At 56.1% G+C, this 14,881-nt stretch overlaps 1 protein-coding gene across 1 annotated transcript in view; it reads left to right on the top strand.

The window, feature by feature from the left end:
- GRAMD4 (GRAM domain containing 4) overlaps positions 1-14,881 on the top strand; it is a 75,319-nt gene that overhangs the window by 18,582 nt on the left and 41,856 nt on the right. Inside the window, exon 2 of the mRNA XM_074326590.1 lies at positions 14,597-14,807. Within this exon, the coding sequence (XP_074182691.1) occupies positions 14,597-14,807 (211 nt within the window). The remainder of the gene's footprint in view (positions 1-14,596; positions 14,808-14,881) is intronic.

Genomic DNA, 14,881 nt, shown 5'->3' on the forward strand with positions numbered 1-14,881 from the left:
TTCTGGCTCCTGGGGTCGGGGGGTCCAGGTTGTTGCGTTCTGGTCAGTGAGCTGTGGAGGGTGGTGTGGAGGCAGGAGCCTGTTCAGAAGGCCCCACCCTCCACTGTATGGTGGTGACCCTGTGGTCAGGCTGAGAAGGTGGAATAGGCGGGGCTGGCAGCACCTCTGAGGGGCAGGTGTACCTGACAGCCGGAAACAAGAGCAGCTGCTGAAAGCCTGGTCCTCTGCCCGAACCGCTAAGGGCTGAGGCCAGAGCTGGCCTCGTTGGGACACGCGACCTTATCAGCTGTGCCAGCCCTTCCAGGCTGCAACAGAAAGAAGAGCCGGGGCCGGAGATGTGGGCATAGGGAGGTGTGTTCCAGGAATGGTTACTGCTACACACAGGTTCGGCTTCACTTGGAGGCCCGGTGGGGAGGGCCAGGGTGTGAGCTCGGCCTGGGCCCAGAGTGCTTTGCAGCCCCTGGGGGAGGTGGTGTCGCGCATGATGGGGGTCTCAGGGAACTGTCTGTCACAGGCAGTGTGGGGGTGCAGCAGACGGAGATGTGGGGTCAGGTCAGGACATCACGAGACTTGGAGGATCCCTAGCACCCAGAAAGTAGATTCTGGGAACCTGGGTCAGCACGTGGGGGTGGGGGCTAGGTGGTTCTGCTGTGAGGCTGCCTGGGGTACCGGTGGCCCGCCTGCAGGTGTGAGCACATGCGTCAGTGCGTAGTATGGACCTTGAGCCATTTTTTCCATAGTTGTGCTTGTGGATGCTAATTTTTAAAGAGTTAGTACCACCTAGTGCTGCAACCTGCACTTAACGTGTGTGCTGCAATGAGAGTCTCAGCACTCTGGGGAAGCTGGAGGGGAAGACGTTTCCACGCCAGCCTCAGCGCCACTCCAGCGACGGCTCTGGTACACTTGTTCCAGAAAATATGCATGTAGCCTTTTAATTACCTGTGCAGGAAAGTGACCTCTGTAGGCTTCCCCAAGGGGACCTCCTCTAGAGAGTCATTTAGGAGAATCCCAGGTGCGTCTTGCTACCCACAGTGTTTTCTCCCAGTGGAATTGCTAACAGAGTGGGTGACGGGGAGACTGGCCTTGCCTGGCCCCGGGAAACCTTTCTGTTTACAAACGGTTTGTTGAAGGGTCCTGCCGAAGATTCCTTTAGTTGTAAAATTATTCTTCCCAAAGTATCTGTTGTGGAAATGGGCAGTTTCTCGATCTCATAAGGCTGGCAGTGCTCATGCTCTCCTGAGAATGCCACCAGCTTGTCACCAATTCCCACAGGTGTCACCCGGGCACTGCGACCGTCCCGTCCCATTCCCCCCCCCCCCCCCCGCGCCCTGTTCTTCTACAGTTGAGGATGTAGGCCACTGTCCAGGGTCTCCCCAAAGCATAAGATGGCCCTGTACATCCAGCATGGAGGGGTCCACCACAGGCTTGCTGAAGCAGAGGGGCCTTTTCGGGCTCAGGTCCTGGGCGTGGGGGTGTAGAGCTGCCAGCACAGGTGCTCAGGCCAGTGTCTCTGGGTCTGTTTTCCGATTATTTCCTTCCCTGTTATCTTGTCTTCTCTGTGTTCAATTCATTCTCAGACAGGCTGTCTCCCAAGATGGCAGCACCTGTTGGCTCGAGGCTCATGTGGTCCCTTTACCAAAAAGTTGTAGATTTGCCTGCTCAGTTCAGTCAGCTGGGCCGCACCCTTTGAGGCAGGGAATGTGATGGACAGCCCCTCACAGTGGGCCGGTGTGTGACAGAACCATAGCCCTCGTGCACAGAGAGGCAGGGTGGGCTTGGAGAAGGCAGTGGTGCAGGGTGACGTGTGTATCCATGTGCACACAGTGTGTGAGCCCAGGTACGCTAGTGCTGGGGCGTTCGTGGATGGAGAGATTCCTGTTGATGTGGGAGTCTGGGAGGGCTTCCTGGAGGAGGAGACTTCTGTGACCCTTGAGAGGTGCATGAACTCCAAAGACAGGGAGGGTGGAGGGGGAGGGCATTTGTAATCTGATGGGGTGGGGAAGTGGTAGTGTGCTTGGGAGGTGTGTGGGACTGCAAGAGGAGGAAGCATGGACTTTCGAGGTTCCTCCTCTGGCCTGAATCCCAAGGGGTGTGGTAGAAGTGGAGAGGGAGAGAGTGTGGAGGTTTGGTGTGGTGCAGGCATGAGGCTTGCGGAGTGAGGACAGTGGGTGGGGGAAGGTGGTGGGTGGGGGAGGACAGTGGGTGGGGGAAGGCGGGCTGCCTGGGCCTGGCCCCTCCCTCCAAGTTGGCGGCACTCTCCGGCCCCATAGCCCACTGTCCTCCCCAGGCCCCTGAGGACCCTGGAGCAGCTACTCCTCCAACATTCCCGTCCACCCCCACAGAGGGCGTGCTAGGCGGGTTGCATGTTTGTACACGAGGGCCTGGGCTGTCACCCAGGCACACAGGGTGCCAGGTGCCGGGTGAGTGGGTCAGTGGATGAAGGTTCCTACTGCCCAGCCTGTGGCAGGCCCGAGGCAACTCTGCCCCCATCTGGCATCTCAGGTTATATTGGTGGACACAGGCCCTGAGGCCTGGGCTGGGGTAGGCAGAGCCGTGGCCGGTCTCAGGGCCGTCCCTGCAGCCCCTCCCCGGAATCAGTAGAGTGGGCTGTGGTTCTCAGACTCCCTGGCCTGCGAACCCCTTTACAGTCGTGAGTTAGTGAGGTCCCAGAGAGCCCTCGTGTGGGTATCTATCACTCTTTTTTAGAAATTAAAACTAAGAAATTTATTTACTAATGTACAAAAACTGCCAACTATAAATCCATTATTTGTTTACATAAATAACATTTTTATTTTTTAAAAATCCCTATTTACTCCCCCAAACAAGAGAAAAATCAATGATGGCCTCGCTTGTCTTGGTTTCTCCAAAATATGTATGTATATTTTTAAAGGGGAATCACATTAGAGTTATAGATTATTTTAGAGAGGGTTACGCACATCCTCCCGCCACCCCATTTAGTGTATAAATATGGTAAAATATACATAAAATAATATGTATAAATATACATATAAATGTGTTACAAAATACATACGATGAAACACTTAACATTTTAACCATTTTTAGGTATATACGGTTCTGTAGCATTAAGTACATTCACAGGTTGTGCAACCGTCACCACCACGCATCTCTAGAACTTTCTCATCTTCCTGAACTGAAACTCTGTCCCCCTGAGAGAACTCCCATCCCCCACCCGCCCCGGCACCCACCGTGCTACCTTCTGTGTCTGTGAATTGGATTTCTCCAGGGACCTCATATAAGTGGGATCACACGGTGATTCCTCATGTGACTGGCTTGTTTCCCTTAGCGTGATGGCCTCCAGGTTCATCCGTGTTGTAGCGCGTGTAGAATTTGCTTCCTTTTTAAGGCTGAGTGATATTCCACTGCATGTAGAGACCACGCTGTGTTCATCCATCATCTGTCGATAGGTGGACCTGGGTTGCTTCCACCTCTTGGCTGTTGTAAGGAACAGGTATATACAAATCTGCCTGAGGCCCTGTTTTCAGTGCTTTTGGATGTATATGCAGAAGTGGGCTTGCTGGATGCTGCGGTACCCCGTGTTTAATTCTTTGAGGCACTGCCATGCTGTTCTCCACAGCCCCTGTGGAATGGTTTACACTCCCTGGTTGTGGGTGCTGGAAAGCAGGCCTGTGTGTTTGCTTCAGAATATGGTGTATCCAAGCTCTGCTGACCAAGCCGTGAGCCCGGCTCCCCTGCGCCCCCAGGCAGGCCTGTGAGCCGGTCCCGTGGGCAGGCCCAAGCCACTTGGCCCTGCAGTGCCCTGGACCCCATATGCCACTTGGTAATGGCTGTGACTACCCTCTCTAGCCTCAGTTTCCTCCTCTTTCCAAAGGGGGGAGACACCGTGATAATAGTGCTCCCATTTACTAAGTTCTTAGCAAAAGCCAGCCCCAGCGGTGAGGTGTGCAGGAGCCAGGAATCCGGCCCCCCGTGGGCTGGGACGTAAGGACTGGACACAGTGAGGCGTGAAAGCGGTCGTCGTGTGCTTGTTCTCAGGGAGCGTGCCTGTCAGTGAAATGACTGCGGGTGGGGCCGAGTTGTCCTGGGCTGCTCCTTGCCCTCGCTCCCCCCTCATTGTGTCAGCACATCCTGCGTGGGTTGCCACCTGCCCAGCCAGGTCCAGGCCGCCCCCTCTCCCCTGCCCTGGCGGCCGACACCCCACGCTGTGACCCGGAAGGGACCTGAGCACCTCACGGCCCCCTCTGTTTGCTTGTCTCCACCGTTCCTTCTGGCTTGTTCTGCGAAAGGACCCCCCTGCCTCCCTTTTTCCCAGACTGTCTTCCTCTACAGGCTCCTTGGTACTGTCAGCCTGCAGTGCAGCCGTCACCTCCTGCAGTGGCCTTCCCTGGCCCGTGGCTGTCTGTCCGTCCCCACTCACCCGGGTGCATCCTCCTTCTCGGAGGTCAGGGCAGCACGTCCTGCATCCCAGCAGGAGACCATCTGGAACATCGTAGGTGCTCATTAAACACTTCTTGAAGAGCTCATTGTCACCTAGTGCTCCCGTGTGTAAGACTTGCACAGTTCCTGTGCTATATTCTGTCACTTAATCCCTGCTGGACCCGAGCACCCAGTGACTGGGACGTGCCGTAGGGGCCACTCAGATGCAGCTTGTCCCCTTTTGCCTGCAGAGCCCACTGTGCTGTGGGCCCAGCCTGGAGACTCTTGTGTAAGACTCACCTGTCACCACACTGAAGCCTGGCAGTTACCTGGGCGGCAGGTGCAAAGAGGACTTTGAGGCTTTGGGGTTGTGTTTTTTTGTTTTTTTTTTAATGTGCTTTATTTTATTGGACATGAGTTTTGCACAGAGGCTTATATCAAGAGCTGGGCCCCTCTGCTGCCAGGCCTGCCCTGGGATGTGTTCTTCTCTTGACCAGCTAGCTGAGCAGGAAATGTGGGTTGCACCTTCTTCTTGCCGTGTGTTGTTCTAAAGTGGCAAGGCTTTGGTGGCATGCGTGCTTGACAGCCCACGCTGGGCCTGGAAATGTCTGGGGCTGGGTCTGCGGCGAGAGGCGTGGCAGAGCCCCTGGCCTCAGCTGGACCACATTGAAACACAGGTGCTGGGCGGACAGGTGTTCTGGGAGTACGCAAAGGCTCTTCTCGCCTGAGGGGCTGTGTGAGGCGGTGGGTGTGGGGCGGTGCTGGAGTTCTCCACACTGGCTTGTCCTTGACAGGGAGTTCTTTACAGTAACCTCGGTCACTCGTCACGCCCTGGGCCTGGGGGACGGAAGTGGGGCTGAACTGAAGGATGGATGGGGTGCTCCAGGAGCAGGTGGGCTCGGCGCTGGCTCTTGCTTTCATGAGGTCTTTTTCCCTGTGCTGTTGGTTTGTCACTGGACAGCACGAGCCCTGCCCTGAACCTGAGGGGCGGCCCTGTTCCAATGGGGGGTGGGCAGTACCTTCCACCAGTGGCTCTTCAGAGCTGGCTCTCCTTCCAGCAGCCACTCTGCCTCAGGTGGGATACGAGGGATGGGGGAGAAGCACCTCATACACGCCCAGGTGGACAAAGACATGTGGGGCTCCCTCACCGAGGTCCTCTGGCCAGGGAACCTGGAGAGTGCCCAGGCTGCCCTGGCCTCACCATGGACCCTCACCCCGTTCCTTAAGAAGGCCGGATGGTGGTGAGGCCCCAGCATGAGTGTGCGATGCTCACGCCACTGGGAGTGGGCGCCGAGTGCTTAGTGAGGGCCGGGTTCCTGCTGGCCTGCCCAGTTCCCGTCACTAGGCCAGTAAGTCCTGGGACCTATTTGCGATTCTTGTTCTGTTAGGCATGAATTGCCCGCCTTAAGACGAGGGCCAGTAAACGTGGCCCAATCCAGCCCTTGGCTGCCTGTTTTGTAAATCATGTTTAATTGATCCATAGCCACCCCGCATTTCATGACTACAGCAGAGCTGAGAAGATAGGACAGGCTGTGTGGCCACCAGGCCCAAAACCTTTAGGACCGGGCCTGTCATGCGGGGCTTCCTGTGGGGTCTCTGCTCCCGCTCCCGCTCCCCACACAAGAACGCAGGATGTGGCTAGGCCACAAAGGAACACCCACGGAGCCATAGGTGGGGGAGTCACACCACTATAGTCTCACTGGAGGCTGTATTCACACGACGTGTGACCTGCTGTCTGCTTTTCTGCCAACCGACCGACTCTCCTCGACTCACCAACCAGCATAGCCGTGGCAGTTATATCAGTGGCCAATTGGCTAACCGTCTACAGCTGACGGCCAACTAGTCACAGCTGATGGCCATCTACTACCCGAGCCAACACCTTTCCACAGAGAGCCTGGAAACTGCTCTCTGGGGCTCTGTCCCCACAGGGCCCTTTACAGATTTGCCGAGCACCATGGAGGCTGGCCCTGTGCCTTCCATCTCCTGCAGCATTTTACGGAGATTCTTCGGAGAACAACCTGTTTTTAGACAGCTGCCAGTGGCGCCCCTTTCTGCTTTTAGGAGCTTGGGCCGGGGCCATGGTAGGAAGTCCTAAGGAATGCTGGGGACTAGAAGGTGCTTCCTACCAGCTGTCTCATTGGCTGGGGCTTCCCAAGGCCTGGGCGCTAAGAGTGATGAAGACCATTGAAGAAGCTGCTCCCCCTGGAAATGAATTCCTGTTCTTAGCTTATTTGCTTGTCCGACACAGAGGTTTTATCTCCCTGTTCCTAAACTGTAGGAATTCCTGCTAGCTTTGTTTTGTTTAAGTAAACACCTGTGTGGCTACTTGCCAGGCCACTCAGTCTCCTAGGCAGAGGGGCCTGTGAGCTGTCATACAGTGTGATGGATGCATCAATAGAGGCCTGTGCCGGGGAGGGTGGGGTAGCTGGGCTCTCTAGGGTTGGCGCAAGCACGGGCTCAGGAGTCCAGTGAGTGAGGTTGGTTTATGTTCCTCGTGTGTCACTTCTCCCTTACTCTGCCTTCCCTAGCCTCAGTTTCTTCATCTGCAGTTGGTTTCACAATAGTTCCTTTCTCTCAGTGTTGTGACCAGGACATAATGACACCTGTGGTTGGGGAGGTGAGCAACTGTGGGAACGTCATTCTTGCCTTAGATTCAGGGCTCCATGTAGGCTTTGGGGCATAGGGGAGGCCTGGGGCACAGTGAAAACACACGTCTCTTCCTGTCTGGCCCTTGGACTTTGGGTTTGGGACCCTCCCTGTTTGGAGCTGGTAATGACTGGGATTCTCAGGGTGTCCTGGAACCTCTTACCCTCGCTTCCCTCATCCATCAAACAGCACCCCAAACGTGAAGCAGCGATAATGCACGCAGAGATGGCTACTGCGGGTGGTAGCAATTTTTGTTAAATGCTGTTTTCACCGTTGTTTCTCCTACTTGCTGGGCAGTGGCTGAGTCCTCTCAGCACAATTTTATGGACTATTCCAACAGCACTTTGGGTGGGGACTACTGTTAACATCCTTTTATAAACGAACAGGCTGGGGCCACAGAGAAAGGTTGTGTGACACACCCAAGGTCATGCCGCCCTCAGGTCTGGCTTCGGGCTGCAGCTAACCCCTGCAGTCAAGGTCTCCTGAGGGTTAGGACAGAGCTCAGCACGGAGTGAGGGCCCGATGTTACCATGCCCTGCTGCGCATGTGTTCGGAGGGACAGGAGGGGGTGTACTGGGGCTGGCGCAGCCCAGCTTGCAGGTGCCATGGTTCAAGTTTCAGGAATTTTGTGAGCTGGTCGTCAATACAAGTGAAAGTGTGCACACTTACAATTAGATACATGATATTGAAAACAAAGGTGTTAAGTACTCGGAATTCCTCGTTTCTGGGTTATTTCACTATGTTTTCCTACTATGTTTGATCTTGACGGAGTTTGCATCTCTGGCGTGCGGGTGATGGACATTCTGTGAGAACCACGAGCATCTCTTCCAATGAGGTGTGGACAGCACTTTGGTGCCTTGAAAATGGCCACGGGGGTGTTTACACTACAGAAACAGACAAGTGTGACCAACCAGGACTTCACTTGTTGTTTTGTTGGTGGCCTAGACTTAGGAAAGTGACAGAAAATGCTAATACTGTGTGTTTCCGAAAATAAGACCTAGCCAGACCATCAGCTCTAATGTGTCTTTTGGAGCAAAAATTAACATAAGACCCTTTTTTATATTAAGACCCAGTATTATATTGTATTATGTTATGTTGTATTATACCCAATATAAGACTGGGTATTATTATCATATTAGACCGGGTCTTCTATTAAGTTTTGCTCCAAACGACGCATTAGAGCTGATGTCCGGCTCGGTCTTATTTTCGGGGAAACACGGTAGCAGATGAAGTTAAAAGTGTGTGACGTCTGTAGTCACTCACTCTGAATGGCACAGAAAAATTGAGGAAATACTCTTCCATTAGCAAACTGTTACTTCATCTGTCATCTACTTCAGCAAGGAAATTGGTCACGTCCTACACTCACAAGTGAGGTTCTGATAGGTGCCTTCGTGGCCACCTTTGCTGTGTCTTGTTAATATAAACAAAACAGCAGCTGACACTCATGTCGGAACCATACTGTTCATCAGTGGCAGTCACGGTTGACCAGAGAGCGGTGTCCAGCAGCAGCTAGCGAAGGCGTCCTGTGAGCGTCCGTTGGCTCCATGGACGTGACGTTAAGAGTGGTGTGTGTTTTCTTCATCATTTATGTTGTGCTGTACATGTTATATCGGTGTAGGTTTATTACAAACCTCTGCACATAGATTCCTGGGGGTCTAGTCCCCGGACGGTCATGACCTCTCTAGGCCACGGGCATGATCCTGGTTCCCAGAGGAGGGGGTGCAGCTCAAACACGACCCTCCCAGCTGTCCCTGGTCTGCTCTCCTGGTCCTCCTTGGCTCTCGGTGGGGTCCCGGTGCTGGTGTTGGCTCTGCTCCAGGGTTTGCCCTCCGTGTGCCCTGCCCCTCGAGGTGGCTTTCCCATTATAGTGCAGAGAAAGTCAGCTCTTCGCAGAAGGGCATTTTCCCCTGACCTTTGTGAGACTGAAAGCCCCCGACGATGCTTCTCCAAGGGGAGCCATGCAGGCCTTCTCCTGGAAAAACACCCAGATTGTTGAAGCCTTGGATTTAAATTTTCCGTAGTGTTCACAGATTTAGGGACCATAGGCTTCGGCAAGGCTTGAGGACAGAGTCCCGGACGGCCCTTTTCTCTGAGGTCTCTGCCGCAGGAAAGCTTTCCGCAGGGGTGGACTCAGCCCAGTCAGCACCGCCTGCCTTTGCGCGTGGTTCCTTCATTCGCCCAGTGAGGGTTTGTGATGCCCAGTGCGAGCCAGCTAGTGTCTGCAGCCAGACCCTGGGCATCACCCAGAGGGCTGTGCCCCTGCCCTCAGGGGCGTGTGTATCCTAACGGGGGGGCTGGGGCACAGATCCGAAACAAGGGGTCAGCTTAGTCGGAAGTCCCAGGACTGCAGACCAACCGGGATGATGGCATTTCAGGAGAAGGGGCCAGGATGGGAGGTGTCCCAGACCTGCAAGTGTCGGGCTCCTTAGCAGGCGCAGACGAGGACCCCCGAGGGCTCCGCAGGGCTGAAGCTGCAGGTGCGGAGGCAGGGAAGCCCCGCAGCGTCTGTTTTCTTGGGGCTCCGTGGGGAGCTGTGGCCGCCTGTGCTGGCCAGGCAGGGCGTAGGGTGGGGCCTGGGTCGCAGCTGGGTGGCCGTGCTTGCTGTAGGTGGCTGTGGACTGATCCCACGATCTCACGTGATCGAGGTCTCCTTTGAGGGCAATGCCTTGAGCAGCTGGTGGGTACGGATGCCGTCAGGTGAGAGGACGCTGAAACGAGCTCTGACCTGCGCGCGGCAGCAGGTGAGCAGCGCGCTGTAAGGGAGGCGGGTGGGTGTGGGGCTGAGAGTCAGCAGAACCTCCCTATTGACGCCAGGAGCATTTGGGGGCCCGCGGACTGTGCCCAGGGTGAGGGAGGTGGCTCCCAGACAGGCCCCGAGTTTGGGGAAACCCATGGGTCATCAGGTGTGCGCCGACATCCTGAGCCTGGTGTGGGGCAGGGGACAGGGTCAGCGGTCAGGCGGGCCTTGTGGGTCTCAGGCATCCAGACCTCCCCTGCAGGGCCCGCCAGGCGCTGTGTGTGCTGGGGTCCCGGGGGCACAGCTTGCAGGGACGTGGGCCTTTGGGGTGTGGATTGGGGCTGGACCTTGGTCAATGCCTCCTCCCTGGCCTTCTTGTTCCCTCTGCAAAGTCTTGAAATCCACAGTTGCCATCCCAGACTGCTCAGACCTCGGGGCTTAGGGCCATCTTCCCAGAGGACAGAGCTGGCGGAGGACCGTGCGGTCAGCTGGGACCGGCTTGGCGTGGGGTGGAGGGAAGCGCTCAGTTCTCGCTCAACATCTGTGCCATGCAGGAACGTGGTTTAGGAGGAGGGCTGCTTCCTGTGGGAGCACAGACACTGTTTATCCCGGGATCAGCAGGAGAGCCACCAGGCCAACAGCCGACGAAGCCAGGCCCCGCTGAGTGCTTGTCCGAACTCGAGACGGCACGCAGCTGGGAGTAGCGTGCGCTGCACGTGGAGGGAGAACAGCTGGGATGTGGCAAATGCAGGGACCAGGAACCACTGTTTTTTTTAAAACCTTGGGCTGGGAGGGGAAATAAAGTCCTTTGTGGTTTCCACGTCCAGTGTCCCCTAGACACTGCTGCCTTTGTGTGACCAGAAGCCATTGAGCGGGTTTCCAGAGCAGGGTGCTTTGTGTCCGTAGCCAGCTCTGCTGGACCCAGTCCTGCGTGCAGAGAGCCCAGAGCCCAGGAGGTGCTGCCTGGAGCTGGGGAGCCCTGCTGCCCTGGACCCCAGCTTGTTCCTGTCTCGCCTGCTCTCTGGCAGACAGTTACAGCTTCCTTGCAGACTGCCATGCTCCGAGCAGGGGTCTGGAATAGCCACGGCCAGGGAGCGTTTCTCCCTCCTGGAGGTACAGGTAGGGTACCGCTCCGAGGGCTGCGGGGACTGCTCTGAGTGGCAGCTGTGCCTTGAGGGGTGGGTGTGCAGGGAACTGTCCACGGTGGGCCGATGGGTGCATAGTAGGGCCGGTTCTAGGTGGGGACATGTGAGGAGGTGCTTCCTCCCATGGGCCTTGGGGAGACAGGTATGTGTGCATGGTGGGTGGCTGGTTGGATAAAGGGAGGCTTAGATGGGGGCTGGGGCAGGGGGACACATGGCCGCAGCACCCAGAATGGGGGTGCAGGTAAGGTTTGTTGAGATGGATTCACGGGACATTGGCCTTGTGGGGAAAGCTTTTCTTTGGGTCACAACTGGTGTCTGAGATCCAGCCCTCCACTCTGTCTCTGTGGACAACCATCCATGTGGGTCCTCCGTCTTCATCTGAAAGTTGGGGGTATACTGGGTTGAATGGTGTCCCCCAAGTTCATGTCCACCAGAACCTGTGACTGTGACCCTACTTAGAAACGGGCTTTGCAGACGTAATTGAGATGAGGTCGTCTGGGGAGGGACCACGCCTCAGCCCAATGCAGGGGTGCAACATGGAGGGCTTGGCTGGCAGCTGGTGCCATCCCGGGGGGACGGTGGGGGTGCTGTGGCATCTGGTCCTGATCTGACAGTAGCGTGCACCGTCCATGCATTTGAGGAGCCCAAGGAGTCTGGGGGTGGGGAGCAGGGTGTTGGGGATGGGAGCGAACCCTCTGGGGACCCCTCAGTTGGGAGGGCTGCGTGTTTGGACCCCTCTGTGTGGGCTGATGTGAGTAGCAGCAGAGGAGCCCAGGGTTGGGGTGAGCCGGTGGCTGGGAGGACACGTCCCGTTGGGGAGCCAAGTGTGCGTGGTCCCAATGCGGGCGCTGAGGCTGGGGCATGTGCTGCATTCTGAGGGTGGCAGGGCCAGACACTTGGTGCTTTGTCCCCTTGCCCGTACGGCCACCTCATTTGCTTGCAGGAGCAAGTTCTGAATTGGGAAGGAAGGCGGTGCCAGCCTCAGGGAGTGTGAGAACCCCCTAAGCAGAGGCCTGCAGGGAGCGGAGCTTGGCCGGGTGACAGCAGCACCCGACTGCCTTCCTCAGGGGTGTGTCAGCCAGATGCCTCTGCTCCAAGCTCAGGAACCTCAGCGCCGCCTGTCTGGTGCCAGGTGACAGGAATCTCTCGGTCTTTCTGAAAATGAGAGGAAGTAATGTCTCACATGGCTGCATTTCCTTTATCAGTGTATTTAATTTATTTTATTATTATTATTTGTTTTACTTTAAAAAATAATAGGAAAGCGTTATAGGACATTTGGAGAGAAGTTTTACAAACCACCTCTGAGCCTGCGACCCTAACACACGCTCCTGTGTTACCTTTGGTCTTTTTAGACCCCTGTTTGCGTGACCTCGGGGAAGCCACACTTTGTCATTGCCTTTGTCACTCACAGGGACAGCTTGCTGCCTGAGTCCAGCATGGTTTTCCAGGGCTCCCTGCCCTACCCCGCATGGGGGGGGTAATCCGCACGCAGTGCCACTGTGTCGCGTCTCGCTGCGGGAGTGAGACGTTCTTCACCTGTTGGGTTCGATGTAATCTCAGCAGGCGGACCTCTGGTTCAGGGGGCAGCTGAGTTCACGGTTCCTGCTGCCTCCGGCCATGTTGGCCAGCATTGGTTTCCTTTTTAGTTGGATGTTTTTGCACGAGTAATCGTAGTGGGTAAATTTCCTCTTGGCGCAAATTCCTCTGCTTAGGGAGTTTGTTCGGTCCCGTAATTTTCACTGATTTCTTCAAGCTGTCTCATAACAAAGATGTTAATCCTCCACATACCAGATTTGCTATGCATATCCCGTTTCATTGCTTTTTTTTGTTTTGTTTTAACAAATGGAAGTTTACTTTTGTCCAGTTGGCCGTTGGACTTTTTTTACTTCATGATTATTTTTTTCTGTCTCTTAAATAGACCGTTACCCTCTCTCCCTAGGGACTTGATAAGCACTAAGTTCTCTTTTTTTTTTTGGTTTGTATTTTTTTTAAGTTTGCGTAACCTTTAGTCTATCTGGAGTTCACAGCTCCTGTACACAGATACTTTTCCAGATGCTGGTCATGTGACCCCCACCCCCACCCCCTGTGCAAGCAGGGACCCAGGCAGCCTGCCCTGCCCTATGGCCCTGCACACCCCTGGGCTCTCTGAGGTTCTAGGGAATGCATTGGGTTTCCTGTGGTTTTGCACCGGGGCCACATTGGGACACCTTGGAGTTTCCTGAGTGCTCTCCGAGAAGCGCCTGTCCCAGGAGCTCCTGCAACCCTTTCCCTGACGTGCTGCGTGCTTCAGCTGACCTCAGCACACCTACTTGTGAGCCTTACTGGTAGCAAGTATTCTTGCCATGAGCAGTGATGCCAAGGGGAGTGGGTGCCCTTGGTGGGCAGGGCAGGCACATCAGGGCTGCAGACGGCACCCCCGGCCTGTGATTAATGGGCCTTTGGGAGACTCTGTGCCCGCCCAGTCCAAAACAGGAAGCTCTTCTCCTCGCCTTTGTGGTTCTCCATGAAATACCCCAACTGGGCGGTTAGTGCTGGCTTGATGGATTCCATCCTGCTCACCCCACTTCCTGCCGGCTGTGTGTGGAAATAATACCGTTTATTGGGTCTAGGCCCAGTGTCAGGCCTCGATGTGTGTCATCTGGAATTCTCAGGGTGCGTCAGTCTTACTGGTGTCATTCCCATTTCAGAGGTGCAGGCTGAGGCTCAGAAAGGGGGTCGGCAGAACAGGCTTCGAGCCCAGGTGTGCCCAGAGCTCCCCCACTTCTGCTCAAACCCAGGACCTCCTGCAGAAGATGAGGGGCTGGGGTACGTGGGAGGTCCCTGACCTGCAGCCCCTGCCAAGCAGCTGTGACCAGGACTATGGTCGGGCTACGTGGCCCTGCTGTGGCTTCAGACATGCAGAAGGGCCACTGATGCCCTGGCCCCTGGGGTTCGGGGCAGTCACCTGGGCTTTCGTGGCTGGTTAGGGCAGTGGGGCACGTCCTCAGGGCACGTCCATCCCTGGGCGTGTACTCGTTTTTACACCTATATGTGCCCTCCATGTGGGCACAGTGCAACCCCCACAGTGTCACCACCACCAGGACAGGCGTGTGCGTGAAGACTTCTCAGAGCAAGGGAGGCCTGGGCCGACCGTGTCCCTGGGAGGGGGCATGAGGCCAGGGCCTCACTGGGTGTAGAGGGGCACCTTGGGCATCTCAAGGCCTAGTGTCCTGATGGTTTCTGGGCACTTGTGGCTGTCCCAGGCAGTGCTTGTGGCCACAGCTTTAACCACAGCTTTGGTCACATTCTCAACGGTGAGGAGAACTGGTGAGATTGGTTGCCCCCCTTCGCTGTTCATTACAGCTCTTCCCCGACCATTCCCCAGGGTGTCCAGCCGCCCCATCTTTATGGCCAGGAAGGTCCCACTGAGAGACTTGGCTTCTTTCTGCCTTGGGGGACACAGTGTGGGCTGGCATTGGTAGGTGACAGTGGCAGGAGCTGGGCCGCTGGCCCAGCCAGCTGGGGTAACAGAAGGGCCACTCCCTGAGGACAGGGCTTGGTGGCAGCCCAGGGCTCTGGACCTGAAGCCATGTGTGGAAGGACTGTATCTGCGAGGCTGGCAGGTGTGCTGTCCTGGGCGGGTGGCCCGCAGGCGCGTGACCCCCTGACCACGCCTCCCGTTCTTCTCTTGCAGGGACCCCGACCGTCATGTTAAGGTAAAGCAGAGGGGCTCAGTGCTGAACATGCTAAGGAGGCTGGACAAAATCAGGTTCAGAGGCCACAAGAGAGATGACTTCCTCGATCTAGCAGAGTCTCCCAATGCCTCGGACACCGAATGTGGAGATGACGTGCCCCTGAAGATGCCACGGGCGTCGCCCCGAGACAGCGAGGAGCTGAGGGACCCTGTGAGTCTGCCTCGCCGCGGGCTGGCGTGTCCTCCCCGCCACTCAGCCTCAGACCCCCACGCCTTGGGTGTGGT

The sequence above is a fragment of the Rhinolophus sinicus genome, linkage group LG02 (assembly GCF_036562045.2).
Source record: "Rhinolophus sinicus isolate RSC01 linkage group LG02, ASM3656204v1, whole genome shotgun sequence".
In the NCBI taxonomy this organism is placed as follows: Eukaryota; Metazoa; Chordata; class Mammalia; order Chiroptera; family Rhinolophidae; genus Rhinolophus; species Rhinolophus sinicus.